The sequence below is a fragment of the Myxocyprinus asiaticus genome, chromosome 48 (assembly GCF_019703515.2).
Source record: "Myxocyprinus asiaticus isolate MX2 ecotype Aquarium Trade chromosome 48, UBuf_Myxa_2, whole genome shotgun sequence".
NCBI classification, from domain to species: domain Eukaryota; kingdom Metazoa; phylum Chordata; class Actinopteri; order Cypriniformes; family Catostomidae; genus Myxocyprinus; species Myxocyprinus asiaticus.
Window position 1 is genome coordinate 7,895,017 of NC_059391.1, and position 20,500 is coordinate 7,915,516.

General features: G+C 37.1%; 1 protein-coding gene across 4 annotated transcripts in view; it reads left to right on the top strand.

Moving 5' to 3' along the window:
* Nucleotides 1-16,364, top strand: part of LOC127437715 (ATP-binding cassette sub-family C member 8-like) — a 96,813-nt gene extending 80,449 nt beyond the window's left edge. For 3 of the 4 annotated variants that reach the window (XM_051692809.1, XM_051692810.1, XM_051692812.1), the window contains 15 exons: nt 1,463-1,710; nt 6,834-7,000; nt 7,114-7,183; nt 7,366-7,523; nt 7,702-7,794; nt 7,981-8,083; nt 9,494-9,607; nt 9,903-10,023; nt 10,202-10,332; nt 10,488-10,566; nt 10,671-10,779; nt 11,212-11,315; nt 15,352-15,485; nt 15,821-15,883; nt 16,097-16,364. In XM_051692809.1, coding sequence (XP_051548769.1) covers nt 1,463-1,710; nt 6,834-7,000; nt 7,114-7,183; nt 7,366-7,523; nt 7,702-7,794; nt 7,981-8,083; nt 9,494-9,607; nt 9,903-10,023; nt 10,202-10,332; nt 10,488-10,566; nt 10,671-10,779; nt 11,212-11,315; nt 15,352-15,485; nt 15,821-15,883; nt 16,097-16,234 — 1,832 coding nt within the window. In that variant the 3' untranslated portion in view covers nt 16,235-16,364. Of the gene's footprint in view, nt 1-1,462; nt 1,711-6,833; nt 7,001-7,113; nt 7,184-7,365; nt 7,524-7,701; nt 7,795-7,980; nt 8,084-9,493; nt 9,608-9,902; nt 10,024-10,201; nt 10,333-10,487; nt 10,567-10,653; nt 10,780-11,211; nt 11,316-15,351; nt 15,486-15,820; nt 15,884-16,096 lie in introns of those variants that run through there. The other variant, XM_051692811.1, reaches the window with a different exon arrangement.
* The last annotated feature ends 4,136 nt before the right edge of the window (nt 16,365-20,500 follow it).

Sequence of the window (20,500 nt, forward strand, 5' to 3'; positions counted from 1 at the left end):
CACAGACTGAAGTAGTTTAAGTCTTTGGTTCTTTTAATTGTGATGATTTTGGCTCACATTTAACAAAAACCCACCAATTCACTATCTCAAAAAATTAGAATACATCATAAGACCAATAAAAAAAAATGTCTGATGTGCTGTGCTAATAAATGTTACTGCTACTGCAGTAAACTTGAGACAGGTGATTCACACATATCACCACTGCTCTGGTCTATGATAAAACAAGGATATTCCTGGCATGACAAGAGTGATACATTCGAAGCTTTTTCATGTTTATTCTTTCTTTCCTCTCCTCTCCTCTCCGTGGAATCCATCTACACTTGTGCGTGACGGCATGTTTTAAATTTAGATGCAGCAAGTGGAGTGGACTGAAATTCAGTCTGCACATCAGTCTGTTAGTGTTTCAAACATCTTGTTGAAAATACTCTTAAATTAGGACTTTTTTGTGAATTCTGTCCTTCAAGATTTAATATTATGATTTATTTTGTAATAGCTGATTGGTAAACAAAGGAACACAATAAAGTCACATTGGCATGCATTAAGGCAGGCGTCAACTGTATAATTAATGTTTTTATAACTACGGCAACTATATAATTCATTTAATAAAAAATTGACTTTGTTCTCAGGACAAGAATACTTTTCAGAAATGTCAGATTGGGACACGTTTCCACATATTGTAATTATATACAATTCAGATTGCCTAAACAATGGCTTGGTAATTTTTATATTACCTTTTCCATTTTTTTCTGTTTCATGAATTGTTTTAGAATTGGGTGTTTCTTTAACTTTGGGAACTTTTAGCATTCTAGTCTTATTAAAAAAAAAATAATTCACAGTCTCGCTCATTTTGTTTTATTTATTTATTTATTTATTTTTGTCTACTAACATTGTCCAACAGTGTGTGTGTATATGTATATATATATATATATATATATATATATATATATATATATATATATATATATATATAAAACTGTCATTTTTTTCTGAAAGCATGACATTCCCAACATTGGCCAAATTACTCAATCATTTTTACACAATTGTTTAAATGGTTTGAAATGGTTTATGTATATTCCACTCTCTGTTAAGATTATCATAGTTTTAAACATGTAATAATGTGTATTTTCATAGTTTAATATTGAAAGTCTGGATCTAGAACAATGTTAAAACTCTTAAATCTACACATAAAAAACATTTTGAAAGTACCAAAAATAAATTATGCCTAGTAAAAGTTTAGTCAGTTTAATTGAGACCTTCATATAACAAAAGGGAAAAAAGTTTATGTGTGTTTGTTTTTATAAATATCAGCCTCTGGAAAAAATCTGGATATATTATTATAAATCATAAATATATAGTTAAACATTCAAATGCATGTCTTTTACTGTCATATTACCATACCAGTGTATAGCAGTAAACCTATTTGTTGTCTGTCCTTCTGCCTTTTTCCTCCTTTCATCTTTAGAGGAGACAGTGGAGAGTGATGATGAAGATAATCTATCTCGAGTGATGAGGCACAGAGCCACCATACCCTGGAGATCCTGTGGGACATACCTGAGCTCTGCTGGCCTCCTGCTGCTCCTCCTGCTCCTGCTGTCCCAGCTCCTCAAACATTCCCTCATGGTGGCCATTGACTACTGGCTCGCACACTGGACATCCAAAGTAATCAAGGCCAAGATTGAGGCAGCTGCGCACAACTGCTCCCTAGTGCAGGTAAGGGAAGACAATAATACAATAATAATACTGTAAATGTAAATATGAGTTGTGCTTGCCTGTGTAAAATTCACCACCACAATGTTGCTGTGGTTGCTAAGGGGTTCTGGCTTACTGGCCGGAGTAAATATTTTATCCCCAATTCTTTAATATATTCTAGTCTCTAGATATGGCTCAGATCCTTCCTTCAATGCAAGTCTATGGGGGGTTTTAGTCCATTTTATCATCTGCCAAGCAAATATTGTAAGTCTGGTCACCTATAAAATTAACAAGACACCTCTCTTCTCCAACTCGTATGTATGAGCATTAGTAATAGTGATGCTTGTCTACTAATAAATAGCATTTACAAAAAAAGTTTTCAAAATTCTTTCAAATGTTTACATATTTAAGTCTGAAAGGTATAATTGTCAGAAGGATGAGACCAAAAGTAACAGAATTTATTGAATATAAAACACAGTAGAGTTGAAGCGTGAGGGGAACCCGGCACCGACTGCAGCGTGGAGATTGAGTGTGTTCGTAGGCTTGTGTGCGTTGTGGTAGTGTGGAGCGCAGATCTGCGAGGAATCCTCTGGAGGATAGTGTGTTCGTAAGTTTGTGTGCGTCATGGTAGTGTGAAGAGCAGATCCAGTGTAGAGAGGTAACCGATGAGGCTTACTCAGGTGAAGCGAGCGATGGTGAGCGATGAGACCAACAGGATGGTAACCACAATCCAGGTACTACGGCGAAGACTGGCAACCAATATAGAAACATGCAAAAGGACCGACTAGGGCAAAGAGAAAGTGGTGAGAAACTAATCACACAACAACAATCTAGCAATGAACACGAAACAGAGTGGGGTAAATATAGGCAGAAAACAAATCACAATCAGGTGCCGCTCATCCGCTAAAAGTTAGCATGATCAGCGTTCCCATGGAAACGGTCAGGATTCCCATGGAAATGCTGATTCCGCGAGCCAGCGGCACCTGAAACACCTGAAGAGAACATAAATATAAATGGAACAAACCGGCAGACTCACCGAGACCATGACAATATTAAGGTATAAACCTATATATAACCTATATATGAATTATTCAGCATGAGGATGTATCATATTTGACATCAACCTTGAATAATTTTAATATGTGTTTTTTGGCTGCATATGCTGATTATTAATCCTTTTTTTATTTTTATCCTCCATGACAAAAGAATTGGGTATTGACATTACTGTTTTACATTTCCATAAGTCACATACATGCTGAGAATGGCATAATGTTACTGTTGTCAGTACAGGACAAGTGAAGGTGTTAAAAGCCAGACACAAACACTTGACTTTATTTATAGACACCCCTGTCACTGCAAAAAGCCATAACAGAGCATGTTGTGGTTGACTTAGCCTTGAACTACTGTAACGTGTGCTGTGCCAGGTTAGATAACACTGTGAGACTACACTCTAGTTGTTCAGGGTCTAAAGAATGGGGAAATATTCACTTTAAAGTTTATCTTATCTACCCTTGACTTAAATAGATGGTCAAAAAGACCTATCATGCCTCTTAGAAAAAGCCAGACCTCTGTCACACACACACTTCACATAGGCCCATCTCAAAGGGGTTTCTCAAATATTCCAGCACTCATTTCCCATAGGAGTCTATATGCACAGCTGTTCAGTGTGATAAGTCAAACGTAGGTTGAGTTGTGCTAGCCTGTGAAAAAAACAGTTCGGTAGCAAGTTTCTGTGTGGTTGCGAAGGTGTTCTGGGTGGTTGCTAGCTGGTTGCTTAATGGCCCATGTCAGAAGCCTCCTTCAATATAAGTCTATGGTTTGTATTTTGCCTTTTTTTTTTTTGTTTGTTTTTTGCCATCATCTGCCAGGCGAGTCCAGTTGCTTAGAAATGCAATAGCACACCTCTTGTCAACAAGCCATATTAGCGAGAGTAATAATAGTAATGCATGCCCTAGTGAACACCATCACTTTATACAGTATGCCTCATGAACACAAGAGACACATTACATTTACATTTATGCATTTGGCAGACACTTTTATCCAAAGCAACTTACAGTGCCCTGATTACAGGGACAATCCCCCTGGAGCAACCTGGAGTTAAGTGGCTTGCTCAAAGACACAATGGTGGTGGCTGTGGGGATTGAACCAACAACCTTCCACTTATCAGTTCAGTGCTTTAGTCCACTACACCACCACCACTCCATATGACACTACAGGACATTTTTTTCATTCATTTCACTCAATAATTAATTCACCATCACTACTCGTGAAATTACTGAACGCATTTTAAAGCATTTTGTGCCGCCACATGGAATATCAAGTAGATTTAAGCACTGATTTTGATTCCCCACGAATTTTGGAGACTGGCCGTCATTATTGATATTCTCTGCTGGAGTGCTGCAGTAATGAATAGGCTTTTAATCTCTGTGGATTTATTTTCTTAGAAGTGAAAGCACTATGTCAGTCAAATAGAAAAATATCCAGTCTTGGTGTGTAATTTAAAATGAATATTTGCCTTCTTGCAGCGTTAGAGCAGATATTAGGCATTATTTATGGTCTTTCTGGATTTCATTTTACAAGTTAATGAAGTAAAAGTTATATTCTTGGTTTTAATTTACTTAAAGCTGATGTGTGTCAATTTTGCATGTTAAAATTCTAAAAACAATAAGTAAGCCATTTGTTGGTTAGTTTCACCTTAAAATGTTACATTGTGGCACTTTCAAAAACATTGTTGTTTAAACATCCCATCCAGACAGCAACATTGACTCGACCAATGGTGTGAGTTTGGGGTGGGACTCTCTGTTTGTACAACCAATGGAAGACCAATTACAATTCCGTTTGGTAATGCAGAAATTGCACACTTCAGCTTTAATGCATATATATTTATGATAGACGATATATTAGCAAGGCCGATTATTCAGCTGATATTTGGCCATTTCGAGAGTAACGGCCAATAACTGTACCTGATCGACTGATTAACAGGAGTGCTCATTCTGACTAGTGTCAGTACCAAAATCTACTGACAGCCATGTCATGGATAATGCACATTTTCTGTTTTCAAATCATAATTTTTGTGAATTTTGAGAAAATATTGTGTAAAATAAGTGTTTTCATCAGTCTGATCGCATGAACATTACGTGACCGTGGCAGCATTTTAGCAAAATGAAATTACGTGATGCATTACATGTTTGGCTGCAGTTTCCCAGTGAAATGTGCATCAAGTGAAATGGTGTCATAATCAGACAAGGTTTTTAAGGTGAACATTAGGTGGAGGTTTCAGTGAGTAAAACGTACCTCCCTAACCACAAACTTTAACCTAAACCTAACCAATAGTGTCCTAAATGTTAAATGAGAGGTGAACAAAACAGACATCCTTACCCTAAACCTAACCAATAGTGTCCAAAAACAAAATGAGAAATAAAAAGCAACTTTTCTGAAGCAACCACTTCATCTAGTGTTGCTTCTATGACACTCTCATCTCACGTTTCAGCTTGCGTGTTTGACTGGTCTTGAACCACATACTGCCGAGTCCAAAGTCCAACACTCTATCAGGTGAGCTTTCGCAGAAGCTAATCACATTGGAATAAGTCTGTAAATGTAGGTGAGTCTGTAATACAAGTGTTAAAATGTATTGATTCAAATTATGCGTTAGAGCAGGGGTTCTCAATGGGGGTGGTACCGCCCCCTGTGGGCGTTCAAAGGATGTCAGGGGGTGCTGAGAGCAAATTAGTAGAGAGAGGGGTGTTAAGTTACAAATGGGGGGTGTTTATCAGTCATGTTAATCAAATCTAACGTCAAGTTCCTGTTTGCATTAAAATGTTTATCTAGACTCCATTATACGGGCTGGTATGCATTTGTACAACGGTTCACCTGTTTCTGAAGTCTAGCAATGCATCTGAAGTATCTGGTTTAGCAGCGTCAAATAGACAGGCAAAGTCACAACCTCTGCTAATGCACCTGTATGGCTCTGTAGGTGGATATGGCTAAATAGGCAGAGCAGCGTGAATGCAAAGTAGGTGCGTTTTTACTCACAGACCGGTCTCGAGCTCTTAAACGCATACCTCTGATCATTGCAGCGCTGTGAGAACCAGTGAGAAGCATGGCACGAGATGCGGAAACCATTTGAATTCGGCACAGAATTCTACATGACCATTTACTATAGTAACACTAACTGTACTTTAGGCAGAAATAGATTCATAATACATATTATCATATAACTACTTCAACTCTATTAAATTTCATAGGCTACATTAGGGGAGTGAGGGAATATAATACATTTTTGTTATAACTTATTAATGTTTATATTTAGTTTTTATTGTTTTTACATGTGTTTTTTACATGCCATAGTTTGTTTTACAGAAATTATGTTAGATCTAACCACGGTAGTGAAGAAGATCCATGCTTACTATGGTCTTGTTACAAATACCATTGATAAAACTATAAAAAAAATAAATGAATACATTTACATTTTCTGGGGTAAGGGAATTAAGTAGGGGGCATTCAAAAGAAAAAGGTTAAGAACCACTGCGTTAGAGTGTTTTGATATCATAGCAGAGTGTGAGTATTGGTGTGAGAAATAAGTGTTTATAAAATCACAATCAGCCATTGTAGTCATGATTTGTGTGAAAGTGAATAAAACGCATAGTTAGTGTTAATTTCACCAGAAAACTGTGGCAAAACTTTTTTCAACAATGTAGTTATATTAACGTTCATTCTGAGACTTGGTTGGTTCCTGCCCTTTAGTTATTGCTATCAGCATTGGCCATTTAAAAACACCATATTGGTTGACCACTACTATTTACTGCTTCTGTGAAATGAGTACAAATTTCTTTGTGTACAAAGGAACAGAACATACGTATAGAGTATATTAACTGTTCACTATTAGGTCCCTTGGCTAAAATAAAAGCTTCACATTGCTTTTAAACCCTCCTTCTGCTTGCCTACCAGGTTTGCATTATAAGTGTAATACTACAACAAATTTACCATTTGTTTACATGCTGTGGGACAGTTAAAGTTATTTCCTGTGGTAAGCAACAGCATTCCACAGATGCTATTAAGTTATATTAACCCTAAATAAAAGGATTTTACTGTAATTTCTTGTGTTTTCTCAGTGAAATTAAGTGTAATGATTGCTCTCCCTGCAGGAAGTGGGTTTCAGTCACTCATCATACCTGCTGGTGTTCAGCATTCTGTGCTGTCTTGGGATCGTCCTGTGTCTGGCCACATCAGTGGCTGTGGAGTGGACAGGCCTGCGGGTGGCCAAAGAGCTGCACCACAGTCTGCTCAATAATATCATACTGGCCCCAATGAGGTACATCTGTACAGTCCTTTCATTTTGGGTGATCTGTCCCTTTAAGAAGTAAAGTGTTTTTACTTTTACAATAGAAAAATTAATTCAAATCAATTCAAACTCATTCATTCCAGGCTCTTTGAAACAACTCCATTGGGAAGCATAATAAATCGCTTCTCCTCTGATACCAACACAATAGATCAGGTATGAGGTTACAATACCACAATCAAGCATTGGTTGTGTGTGAGGCAAGATATCTTCCTTGGTGACTGTTAGAAACAGCATTTAGCATAAAGTTTTAGTAATTGGGAGTCTTTTGAGTAAGCGCAGTTTGAAACTCTCTCTCTCTCTCTCTCTCTCTCTCTCTCTCTCTGTCTCTGTTTTAGCACATTCCTGCAACTCTTGAGTGTTTGAGTCGCTCTACACTACTGTGTGCATCAGCTCTAGGTGTGATCTCATACGTCACACCGGTTTTCCTCATTGTACTGGCACCATTAGCCATTGCCTGTTACTTCATCCAGAAGTACTTCAGAGTTGCATCCAAGTAATCAATCAGAAAACACCTCTTAATACATGACATCATGAAACCACTTTTCATTATCCAATTATTGCTCGATGTATAAAACATAAGTAAAATGGGTTGGAAATGCTGTTTTATGTTGACTTTAAGAAGTACTGAGATGTTAGGGAAAAGTGACCTGTGTGTGATTGTGTGTTTCCAGAGATCTGCAGCAGCTAGAAGACAGCACACAGCTTCCCCTGCTCTCACACTTCTCTGAGACTGTAGAGGGCCTCACAACCATCAGAGCTTTCAGGTGGGCACAACTATTCAGTGCATGACAAACCCTACTTACAACACCTTTGTTGACATCAGATTGGTTTTGAATGCTCTATTTCCTCTGTCTCATTTGTAAAGCTTAAGCACCGAGTAAGAACATCTGAAAAAGGCCATAAATGTAAATGATAAATAAAATGATTCTTATGGTATTCTGCTTTCTTAGGTATGAGGCTAGATTCAGAAAGAGGCTTCTAGAGTTCACTGATGCCAATAACATGGCCTCTCTCTTTCTAACAGCGGCTAACCGCTGGCTGGAGGTTCGAATGGTGAGTTCATCGCAGGTCATTTATAGGCCTATTAATAGTATGACATGGAAATTAATAAAATCTCATAAGTCATGGAAATTTCTATAGTGAATATACATTGTTCTAGTTTTTCTCTGCTCTAAAATACAGTATTTCATGAGCTAGATAATGCGCTTGTGAAGAGTAAAACTTGCTCGCAAGCCATAGTGAAGTCTGATTTGATTGAGCTACTGCTAGAATGTATGCTGAGATAAGCATGTGGACATGCTCCTGCTGCTGAACAATTAGACAAAACACAAGACATGCGGCATCAAGCATGATTGACATGCTGCTGCACAATTAGACATACAAACAATCCCCATGTATCAGGTATAGACCCGTGGTGCTGGGGTGGAGGAGGGTTTTATTTACATGTTACAATTTAAATTTAAATGTTACATAAAGAGAGAGATGCAGGTTGATTGGCTACCCGATTAAACGTCAAAGGACCTATAAGCTTACACCATGCGAGTCGATTGGCTTAACATATCACATCAGCTAGCGCCATATAAATCATTTAATTTTATGTTGTTTGAAATGTATTAACGGTAAGAGAAAAATATGTATTTAATACGTATTTACAAGTAATACATTAATAGTATCTTTTTTTCTGTCTTAGTGGTGACGTTGTGATCAATAGGTTTACTCTGACAGTTTGAGGTGTCATGCTCATTGTAGACCTGGTTTCAAGTCCTGCCTCTTAAAGGTGCTGTAAGCAATTTTTTAATGGAAAGGTATGCAAAAAATGTTCTTTCTCCCTGAAAGATATTAATGAAATAAGTGTCCTGAGATATCTCACCGGTCTCTGTGACCACTCTAAACTATGTAAACAGCAAACAAAAATGTGTCCACGGGCCATGGTCTCTGACGCTTTCTGCCTGTCAATCATTTTGCATGTTCTCATAGTATTGTAGTTGCAGTGAATTATTGAGGCTTACTGACATTTTTATGGCATGTTGCACATAACAGTTGTCAGTTGAGGGTGCTATTTTGCTGGTGCAAAATCGCTTTTGCTCGGTGTTGGTCTCAATAAAGCTCATTTGGTATCTTTGGTGTGCGAGATTTTGGGAAGAAGTGGTGTGGCTTAGTCAACGGCTCAACTTGTGGAAATTCTAGAAAGGCTAAAATCGCTTACAGCACCTTTAAAAAAATGAATTGTTCTTCTGATAAATACGTTTAAATGTATGTAATTTTTTGTCTCAGCTTTTACTTTTACATGACACAATATCAGTGCCGATTGATGATTACAGAAGCATAAATAAATAATGACTTGGTGCACTTTTAAAGGTCTGTGGTTGTTCCATCTGATCAAATGTTACGTTAGACAGATGACAAATAAACAGGACATCCAGATGAACAGAAAGGTAAACGTCATATTATCTCAATTTACAGGAGTACATAGGGGCCTGTATAGTCCTGATAGCAGCTGTGGCCTCCATCACCAACTCGCTGTTCAATCATCTGTCCACTGGGCTCGTGGGGCTGGGACTCACTTATGCCCTCATGGTAAGAGCACACAAATACATTCAGCTTTCTCCACACTTATGGCAGGTTTGCAGCAGAAATACTTTTTAATTTTAATACAGACTATAGAATAAAGAATATAGAGAGCTCATTGATTTCAATATACAAAGTTGGAATATACAACAAGCAACTTTTGGAGAAATGTGACATTTATTTCATTTATAAATGAATTAAAAACACCAAATTGTGGCATAAATGATAAAACCAGCTTTCTTTTTTAATCTTTAACATTAAACAGAACGTGCCCTGTGTTTGTACACGTTTTCACTCAACGCAGGTGTCAAACTACCTAAACTGGATGGTACGTAATCTGGCTGATATGGAGGTGCAGCTGGGAGCTGTGAAAAGAATAAAAGCTCTGTTAAAGACTGAGCCTGAAAACTATGAAGGACTGCTCTGTGAGTATCACTACATAGGATACTACAGTCACTTCGTCCTTCACTTTGAGTCTCATTTTCACTCTACTTGTACACTCAGCATTTGTCTGTAGGGCTCAGCTTCTGTCTCTTAGCATCCATCTATCCATCTTACTGATCTCATATCTCTTGTCTTTTTGGTTATATGCCTCTCTCTCAGCTGCAAATCAGGTTCCAGAGGGTTGGCCCCAACGGGGTGAGATCCAGATTCAGAATCTGAGTGTGAGGTACGACAGCACGCTAAAGCCGGTCCTGAAACACGTCAACGCCCAAATAAGACCAGGACAAAAGGTACTATCACTGATCTTTGTAATAGAATAAAACTTCCCAAAATTCTTTGTAAAAAACACTTATAGGACAAGTATAATTTCTGTTGGATTGTATATTAATGGTGTGTTCACAATTATTTAAGAAATTGAAATGTACATTGTGTTGATCTGTTATAGGTTGGGATCTGTGGTAGAACAGGAAGCGGCAAATCGTCTTTCTCATTAGCCTTTTTCCGAATGGTGGACACATTTGAAGGTGACACTCATTACATTTCAATTAATCTCAATCTAATAATTGTATCATATTAAATCCATCAGAATTTGTATAATATAAAAGTTTTAGTCTGTATATTTTAATAGGGCGGATAATCATTGATGACATCGATATAGCAAAGCTGCCTCTTCAAACGCTGAGGTCACGCTTCTCTATTATTCAACAAGATCCCTTCTTATTCAGCGGAACCATTCGGTAAATATCTTCAGTGGGAGTTAAACTGAACACTGAATGTATCAATCATTTTATTTTATCCCAACATCTGAGGCATATTAGGAGAGTGTGGTACTTTTTATTTCTTATGCATAACAGTAAAAAGTTAATGTAGTACTGAAGCTCATGTGGGGAAGATCGCTCACTGAACTGCTCAAGATTGACATTATGAATTGAAGACAACCATGAATGAGCAGTTTTATATTATTAATTGCTGCAGTTTTCTCTCTGAACCTACCATAGCAACTGTGGAGTGATGAAGTGAGTCAATTTTTGCCTGGTTGCAGTGCTTGGCACTCAGTACTAAAAGCTACATACAGTAGCACATCAATATTGCACTCTAGAACTACAGGATATTTGAGGCACCCTGAATATATAATATGTTTTATAATATCTAATTGTCTTTCTGTTCAGTTTCAATCTCGATCCAGAGATGAAGGCTACAGACAGCATGCTGTGGGAAGCATTAGAAATCGCACAGCTTAAACCTGTGGTCAAAACCTTACCTGGAGGACTTGGTAAGGACACTACAGATGTGAAAGAACATGCTAGATACTTTCAAACTACTTTGTTTATGAAGATTCCTCTTGCCATATTCTACTGCATTAAATCATAAAACATTTAGATCAAATTTAGATAAAGAGGATAGAGAAAGGAGAAACAGCAAGCAACTGCACTTCCAGGTTTTTCTGAACAGCAGCTTTCAGTGGTGGGTATGGGCACCGATCCTGATGGAAATCTACAGAAGCCAAATTCCAATAATTGTTTGAAAATTGGGGTTTCAACTCCACAAACAGCAGCGGCCATTGCATGCAGATCTTTTCTGGGGTGTCAAAAGAACCCTGAATTTCCGCCACCAAGCGTTTTTTTTTTTCTTTCTTTCTTTTTTTTTTTTTGTAAACAGTAACATCTATTAAAGAGCTTGAGTCAAAAGACATTGCATGGTATACTTAAATAATAATAAAAAAATACAAGGGGTTGTAGATGGGAAATAATTGATAAAAGTGAGGTCAGCTTTTTATATGTGGTGTTGTAGTTGGTGAGATTGTATAAACATGCTTTTTTTTTGTACTTTCATTAACCTCCTGAGACCTCCGTGTGACTGCTGTGTGCATTTTCCATTTCCCTTTTTGATTTGTAACTAGTTGCAACTAATAAACAAGCAAAAAATATTCTAGAGCAAATAGTTTTCCTAAAAATGTATGTCCACTTATGTGGGCAGCGGGACTAAGTTGTGAAAATGTAAGTAATACCAAGCTTTAGAATGTCAGATTTTTTTCATCAAATAGTTTATTATGTAACCAGGAGTGTTGGTTATTCATGGTTTTGAGACGTTATAGACATTACAACTGATTTTTTATAAAGCTGAATTAATAATGCTTATTAAAAGTAATGGCCAGCATTATCAAATCACTGCCAACCATGTTAAAATAAAAATTTTGCATTATAAATTCTGAATCTATGTACTGATTATCATTGTCCCATGTCTGCCAAACATGATGAGTGGTCCAAACATCATCTGCAGCCTGAAACTGATCTTTTGTTCAGATTTTAGGAGTGAATGCACTTAGCTGCATAGAAAGCTATAGGATGCACCCTTGCTCCCTATTTAGTGAGTGACTTAACCTCCAGTGTGCTGTCTGTCTGCACTGGTCTCAGAACAGATAGAAATGCACCTTATTTTCATCCTAACTCCATATAAAGCCTTTGAAAGCAACATTTTTAATTTGTTCTAAATGTGAAAATGTACAGTAAACATATAGGAATGCATTTACTAATGTTAATTAATAGAACCATACTGTACAGTGATAACAAAATAAAGCAATAACAAATTATATATTTATTTACATTAAATGTATTTATATTAAATTTATATTAAACTTAAGTGAAATGACCTAGAAATGTTAATGTTGAAAAATATTCAAAATAACTAACATGTTTTTTCAACTTTTGAGGGAACACGGTCCTAATTTCAACATATGTGGACGTCATGTTTATCAGCATGCTATTGTGCAAAAATTAATGTCTGCTGGAGTTTTGGGCTGCTGTCTGAAATTTTTCACACTCAAATTTAAAAGCTCCCTAAGTGCTATTTGAAGGACATTTATATTCACTTTAAAATTTCTAAAATGTAACCTCTTGGTGGGGCCAATTTGCGACATATATTTTCAGGCCTTATTTTGTTATTTTATGTTACTAAATGCAAAAGTGATGGGTTTCTCTGAAAAGTTCAGATTCTAAGCTTCCAAATGATATCAACTTATGCATCTGGAAACTTCAGTGTTAAAACGGCTTGCCATATAGCACCTCATCCGCAGAGTTTAAGAGGTTATCTTATTTTTCTCCATGATCCACTTGTAATGGTAGTCAAGGTCTGTTGTGCCAAATATAGTCAATTTAGTTTTTCATGACTATTTTCCACACTCTCTCTGACTCTTGAAATTAGATTAGATACAACGCTTACCAACAGGTTGCGGATTTGCTGTCGCTATGATCAGTATAGTTTGGTTTGTAGCGGCTGAAATGATCATGGATAAATAAACTTTTGGTGCTTGTTTGTAACGTTGAGATTGTAACTTTTGAAGAATATGCAGAGCTAAAATTCTTGTTAAATCCACATTTAAATTCTTGACTCTAAGGACTTTCTAATTTTATGAATGTCTGAGTTGGAAGCAGTATCATGCAGAATTTATATCTAATTTTAAATGACTGACAGAAAAGTGACTACATTTTTAAGAAGGTGCACATGAAATAAAATTCTGGGTTCAATACGAGTTAAAGGGATAGTTCAACCAAAAATGAAAATTCATCATCATTTACTCACCCTCATGCCCTCCCAGATGTCTTCAGCAGAACACAAACAAAGATTTTTAGAAGAATATTTCAGCTGTGTAGGTCCTCACAATGCAAGTGAATGGTGATCAGACCTTTTTAGCTCCAAAAATCACATAAAGGAAACATAAAAGTAATCCATCCGACTCCAGTGTTTAAATCCATATCTTCAGAAGCGATATAATAGGTGTGGGTGAGAGACAGATCAATATTTAAGTCCTTTTTACTCTTAATCTCCACTTTAACTTTCAATTTCAGATGTGAAAGTGAAACTAAACAAATGCCACATGACTTTCAGATGTAAAAGTGAAAGTGGAGATTTAGAGTAAAAAGGACTTAAATATAATTGACGTTTCTCACCCACACCTATTATATCGCTTCTGAAGATATGGATTTCAACACTGGAGTCTTTTGGATTACTTCTATGTTTCCTTTATGTGACGTTTGGAGCTACAAAGGTCTGATTACCATTCACTTGCATTGTATGGACCTACAGAGCTGAAATATTCTTCTAAAAATCTTCATTTGTGTTCTGCTGAAGAAAGAAATTCAAGCACATCTGAGATGGTATGAGGGTGAGTAAATATGGGAGAATTTTCATTTTTGGGTGAACTATCCCTTTAAGAGCAATCAACAGCATTTGTGGCATAATTTTGATTACCACAAAAACATTTTTCGAATCGTCCCTCCTCTTTAAAAAAAAAGCAAAAATCGAGGTTACAGTGAAGCACTTACAATGGAAGTAAAAGCACTTACATTAGGGGCCTGGGTAGCTCAGCGAGTAAAGACGCTGACTACCAACCCTGGAGTCACGAGTTCGAATGCAGGCTTGCTGAGTGACTCCAGCCAGGTCTCCTAAACAACCAAATTGGATCAGTTGCTAGGGAGGGTAGAGTCACATGTGGTAACCTCCTCGTGGTCTCTATAATGTGGCTCTCGCTCTCGGTGGGGCGCGTGGTGAGTTGTGCGTGGATGCAGAGAATAGCGTGAAACCTCCACACGCGCTATGTCTCCGCGGTAACGCGCTCAACAAGCCACGTGATAAGATGCACGGATTGATGGTCTCAGACGCGGAGACAACTAAGATTGAGGGGGGTGTTATGCACCACGAGGACTTAAAGCACATTGGGAATTGGGCATTCCAAATTGGGGAGAAAAGGGGAGAAAAATTATAATAATAATAAAAAAGCACTTACATTAATTCTTCTGTTAAAACTCATGTATTATTTGTGCTGTAAAGTTTAAATTGTTATTTTTACAGTCATTTTAGGGTTTTATCATTATGTTGTCAAGGCAACAAAGTTATAAAATTGGCTATAACTTTACACAAAACAATGTTAGTAAGCGATTTTATCACACTAAAATCTTGTTAACGTGCATATTATTAACGTCTTATGGTGATACTTTTTTGAGTACATTAACATTTACGGATTGGCCCCATTCACATCCATTGTAAGTGCCTCAATGTAACTCACATTTTTGCTTTTTCAAAGAAAAGGGGGGACAAGTCAATTTATTTTTGTGTTAATCAACATTATGCAAAAAATGCTGTCGATTGAGCTTAACTTGTATTGAACACAGAATATTCCTTTAAGCGCACCCCTCAGGACTTTATACCAGCTGTACAAACTTGAGTGTCTTGAGTAGACAATTTAAAAGATTGGTTATGCTGAATTCCATGAATAAAGATGTTGATTTGTACTCTTTATTCCTGTGTTTCAGACGCCATAATAACTGAAGGTGGGGAGAACTTCAGCCAGGGGCAACGTCAGCTGTTCTGCCTGGCACGTGCATTTGTGCGGAAGAGCAGTATTCTGATTATGGATGAGGCCACTGCTTCCATAGATATGGCTACGGTGTGTGTGTGTGTGTGTGTGTGTGTGTGTGTGTGTGTGTGTGTGTTTTAAGATAAAAGAGACAAGAAGAAACCCCAGGGGCCAAGACCTCGATTCACATCACACTGTTCTCAAGTATCCTCTTCCTCAGTGGAGAGGCCGACACAATGACTGCTCCTCTGCCTTCATATACTGCATATATATATTGATTCAATTATAAAAATCTATTGGATCCATAAGGCTAAGACCACACTCACTGTAGATATTTATAAATATAATATGTACCTATAATGCGTATATATAACAACAATATATATATATATATATATAATTTATTTTTTTATTTTTTTACATAGGAGAGCATTCTACAAAAAGTTGTGATGACTGCCTTTGCTGACAGGACTGTGGTCACCATAGCTGTAAGTACTATTAGTTTACTACCCAATTTTAATATAAAAGTATAAATGTCCTCGAGAGCATCATAACATTTTTGGCTGTGTACTAACTTGTACAACTAATGTAATGTGCACAACCGCATACAAACGATTCAATGCTTTAAATGATTATTGAGCAATTGTAGCCAGGTCAAACAGTGTCTCAAACTATATAATGTGTTGTGTGTTTTTCTGCAGCATCGTGTGCACACCATCCTGAATGCAGACCTGGTGATTGTCATGAAGAGAGGTGTCATTCTGGAGTTTGATAAGCCAGCAATTCTCCTGAATCAAGAGGACAGTGTATTTGCAGCATTTGTGCGAGCAGACAAATGAGTCTGGGGGATCCTCTATTGAAAGTGCAATTGTACCATGAATAAATAATGAATTATTTATTATTACTATCATCCTCACATTTGTAAATAAAATGTTAATCATTTATTAATAAAATTATACATAATCTGTATTCTCTTTGTAAATCTTTGAATTAAATGTTTTAAGTTATATACAGTACAATTATTAAGTGGACATGACATTTTTAGCTCTGACAGTAATGTCCTGCAGTGTGACATGATATACTGAATCTAAAGCAAAATTTCTAATGTTTGTATACCAGTTATGCATTATACATATACATACAGTTGTGCTCAAAAGTTTGCATACCCTGGCAGAAATTGTGAAATGTTGGCATTGATTTGGAAAATTTGACTGATCATGCAAAAATCTGTCTTTTATTTAGGGATAGTGATCATATGAAGCCATTTATTATCACATAGTTGTTTGGTTCCTTTTTAAATCATAATGATAACAGAAATCACCCAAATGGCCCTGATCAAAAATTTACATCCCCTTGAATGTGTGGCCTTGTTACAGACACACAAGGTGACACACACAGGTTTAAATGACAATTAAAGTTTAATTTCCCACACCTGTGGCTTTTTAAATTGCAATTAGTGTCTGTGTATAAATAGTCAATGAATTTGTTAGCTCTCACGTGGATGCACTGAGCAGGCTAGATACTGAGCCATGGGGAGCAGAAAAGAACTGTCAAAAGACCTGCGTAACAAGGTAATGGAACTTTATAAAGATGGAAAAGGATATAAAAAGATATCCAAAGCCTTGAAAATGCCAGTCAGTACTGTAAAAGCAGTGTAAAATTCAGGGATCTCTTGATACCAAGCCAAGGTCAGGTACACCAAGAAAGATTTCAGCCACAACTGCCAGAAGAAGTGTTCGGGATACAAAGAAAAACCCACAGGTAACCTCAGGAGAAATACAGTCTGCTCTGGAAAATGACGGTGTGGTTGTTTCAAGGAGCACAATATGACGACACTTGAACAAAAATTAGCTGCATGGTCGAGTTGCCAGAAAGAAGCCTTTACTGCGCCAATGCCACAAAAAAGCCCAGTTACAATATGCCCGATAACACCTTGACATGCCTCACAGCTTCTGGCACACTGTAATTTGGAGTGACGAGACCGAAATAGAGCCTTATGGTCACAACCATAAGCTCTATGTTTGGAGAGGGGTCAACAAGGCCTATAGTGAACAGAATATCATCCCCACTGTGAAGCATGTGGGTGACTCACTGATGTTTAGGGGTGTGTGAGCTCTAAAGGCACAGGGAATCTTGTGAAAATTGATGGCAAGATGAATGCAGCATGTTATCAGAAAATACTGGCAGACAATTTGCATTCTTCTGCACAAAAGCTGCGCATAGGACGCTCTTGGACTTTCCAGCACGACAATGACCCTAAGCATAAGGCCAAGTTGACCCTCCAGTGGTTACAGCAGAAAAAGGTGAAGGTTCTGAAGTGGCCATCACAGTCTCCTGACCTTAATATCATCGAGCCACTCTGGGGAGATCTCAAACGTGCGGTTCATGCAAGACGACCAAAGACTTTGCATAACCTGGAGGCATTTTGTCAAGACAAATGGGCAGCTATACCACCTGCAAGAATTTGGGGCCTCATAGACAACTATTACAAAAGACTGCACGCTGTCATTGATGCTAAAGTGGGCAATACACAGTATTAAGAACTAAGGGTATGCAGACTTTTGAACAGGGGTCATTTAAATTTTTTTCTTTGTTGCCATCTTTTGTTTTATGTTTGTGCCATTCTGTTATAATCTACATCTGAATATGAATCCCATAAGAAATAAAATAAATGTGTTTTTCCTGCTCACTCATGTTTTCTTTAAAAATGGTACATATATTACCAATTCTCCAAGGGTATGCAAACTTTTGAGCGCAACTGTATATTTCTTATGGGAGAGTTTCTAGAATTATGGACAGCTTATCTGGGCTTGTTTAACAAATGTGGTCTTACTCCAGCAATTTTGACTTCACAAACGCCATCCATGGGAGGTAACAGATCAGGGCTAACCCTAACCCTAACCTTAACCCTTCCCAAAAGCATTGTAAACTTAAGTTGATCGTTGCGACCATTGGCACTAACAGTTTCTACGATCTACTTAGGCTTACGATGCTTTTGGGAAACGCAGCCCAGACCAGTTATATTTGTGAATCAATGTCACAAAAAAACGTTGTCTCAAAAGTTAATGCAAAAGCATATTCCTGTATAATTTTGAAGCTGAGTACAAAAGCAATTTGTTAAAATAAAACTAACTTGACTGCGCTAATGCAGTCGGTTCTGCATTTAAGTGTGGATTAGATTGTGAATACAAAATGACATGTATTTGGGTATTTTGATTAGTTTGATGGACAAAACGTTTCCAAATGCATAGTTAGTGACATGTGGTTATATGACACACAGGATGATTCAAACGTGTTTGTCAGGAGTTGGTTAGATATGCAATGTAAAGTTGAGAAAATATGCAAGCACACCTTCAAATGCTTCTTTAGGTCTGTCTCTTTTTAAAATTGAAATTATTGTGGTGAAATGCTGAGTGAGTGACATGCTCTATCTTTAGTGTAATTATAGCTACCTGGCCAGTGGCTTGTATCAGGTGTGTGAAATTCATCAACACTCCCCCGAAAACACTCAAAGACTCACCGAATGTACAGTATATCAGCAGTAGATTGATTAAGCATGACATTTAAAAAAAAAAAAAAAAAAAGAATTGAGTAAATAAATTATAAACTATTTACAGTTGTTTTCTGATTAACATGTAATCAGATTACCGTTATTATTTTAAAATGTAATTTACTCTAAATATAAGTACCGTAATCCGTAATCCAGATTACATGTAATATAGCAGGATATGGTGTAGAATAGTAGATTTAGGCTATATAGCAAGATATAGTTTAGTACTGTAGACTTTAGGACAGCACAGTACAATACTATAGTTTTGTTGGATATAGTATAGTATAGCAAAGTACAGTATAAAATAGAAGGTATAGAGAAGAATAGTATTGTTGGCTATATAGCAGGATATAGTGTAGTATTGTAGACCTTGGAACAGTATGGTAGGCTATACTATTGTAAAATAGCACAGTTTTGTTGGATATGGCAGAATATTGTACAGCACATTTAATATAGCAGGGTATTATGTAGAATAGTAGTTTTGTTGAATATATAGTTGGATATAGTGTAGTATTGTATTAGACTTTAGAACAGTATAGTAGGCTAAAGTCAGTATATAGCAGTATTGTTGGTTATAGTATAGTATATATAGCATAGTACCTATAGTATAGTGTCAGTATACACCAATCACCCTCATGCTGCCAAAACAGTGCCAAACCACATCTCAGAATAGCATTCTGAGATGATAGTCTTCTCACCACAATTGTACAGAGCGGTTATCTGAGTTACCGTAGACTTTATCAGTTCGAACCAGTCTGGCCATTTTCTGTTGACCTATCTCATCATCAAGGCATTTCCATCCACAAAACTGCCGCTCACTGGATGTTTTTTGCTTTTGGCACCATTTGGGGTAAATTCTAGAGACTGTTGTGCGTGAAAATCCTAGGAGATCAGCAGTTACAGAAATACTCAAACCAGCCCATCTGGCACCAACAATCATGCCATGGTCCAAATCACTGAGATCACATTTTGTCCCCATTCTGATGGTTGATGTGAACATTAACTGAAGCTTATCTGAATGATTTTATGCACTGCACTGCTGCCACATGATTGGCTGTTTAGATAATAGCATGGATGATTGTTGGTGCCAGATGGGCTGGTTTGAGTATTTCTGTAACTGCTTATCTCCTTGGATTTTCACGCACAACAGTCTCTAGAATTTAGTCCGAATGGTGCCAAAAACAAAAAACATCCAGTGAGTGGCAGTTCTGCGGATGGAAATGCCTTGTTGATGAGAGAGGTCAACAGATAATGGCCAGACTGGTTCGAACTGACAAAGTCTACGGTAACTCAGATAACCACTCTGTACAATTGTGGTGAGAAGAATATAATCTCAGAATGCTATTCTGAGATGCGGGTTGATGCTGTTTTGGTGGCACGATGGGGACCTACACAATATTAGGCAGATGGTTTTAATGTTGTGGCTGATCTGTGTACAGCAGGATTGGTGGCTATAGTATATAAAGTATAGCATAGTATGGTGTAGTAAAGTGTATAGTATAGCAGATTTTAATATAATATAGCATAGTATAGTGTTATAAAGTGTAATGTATAG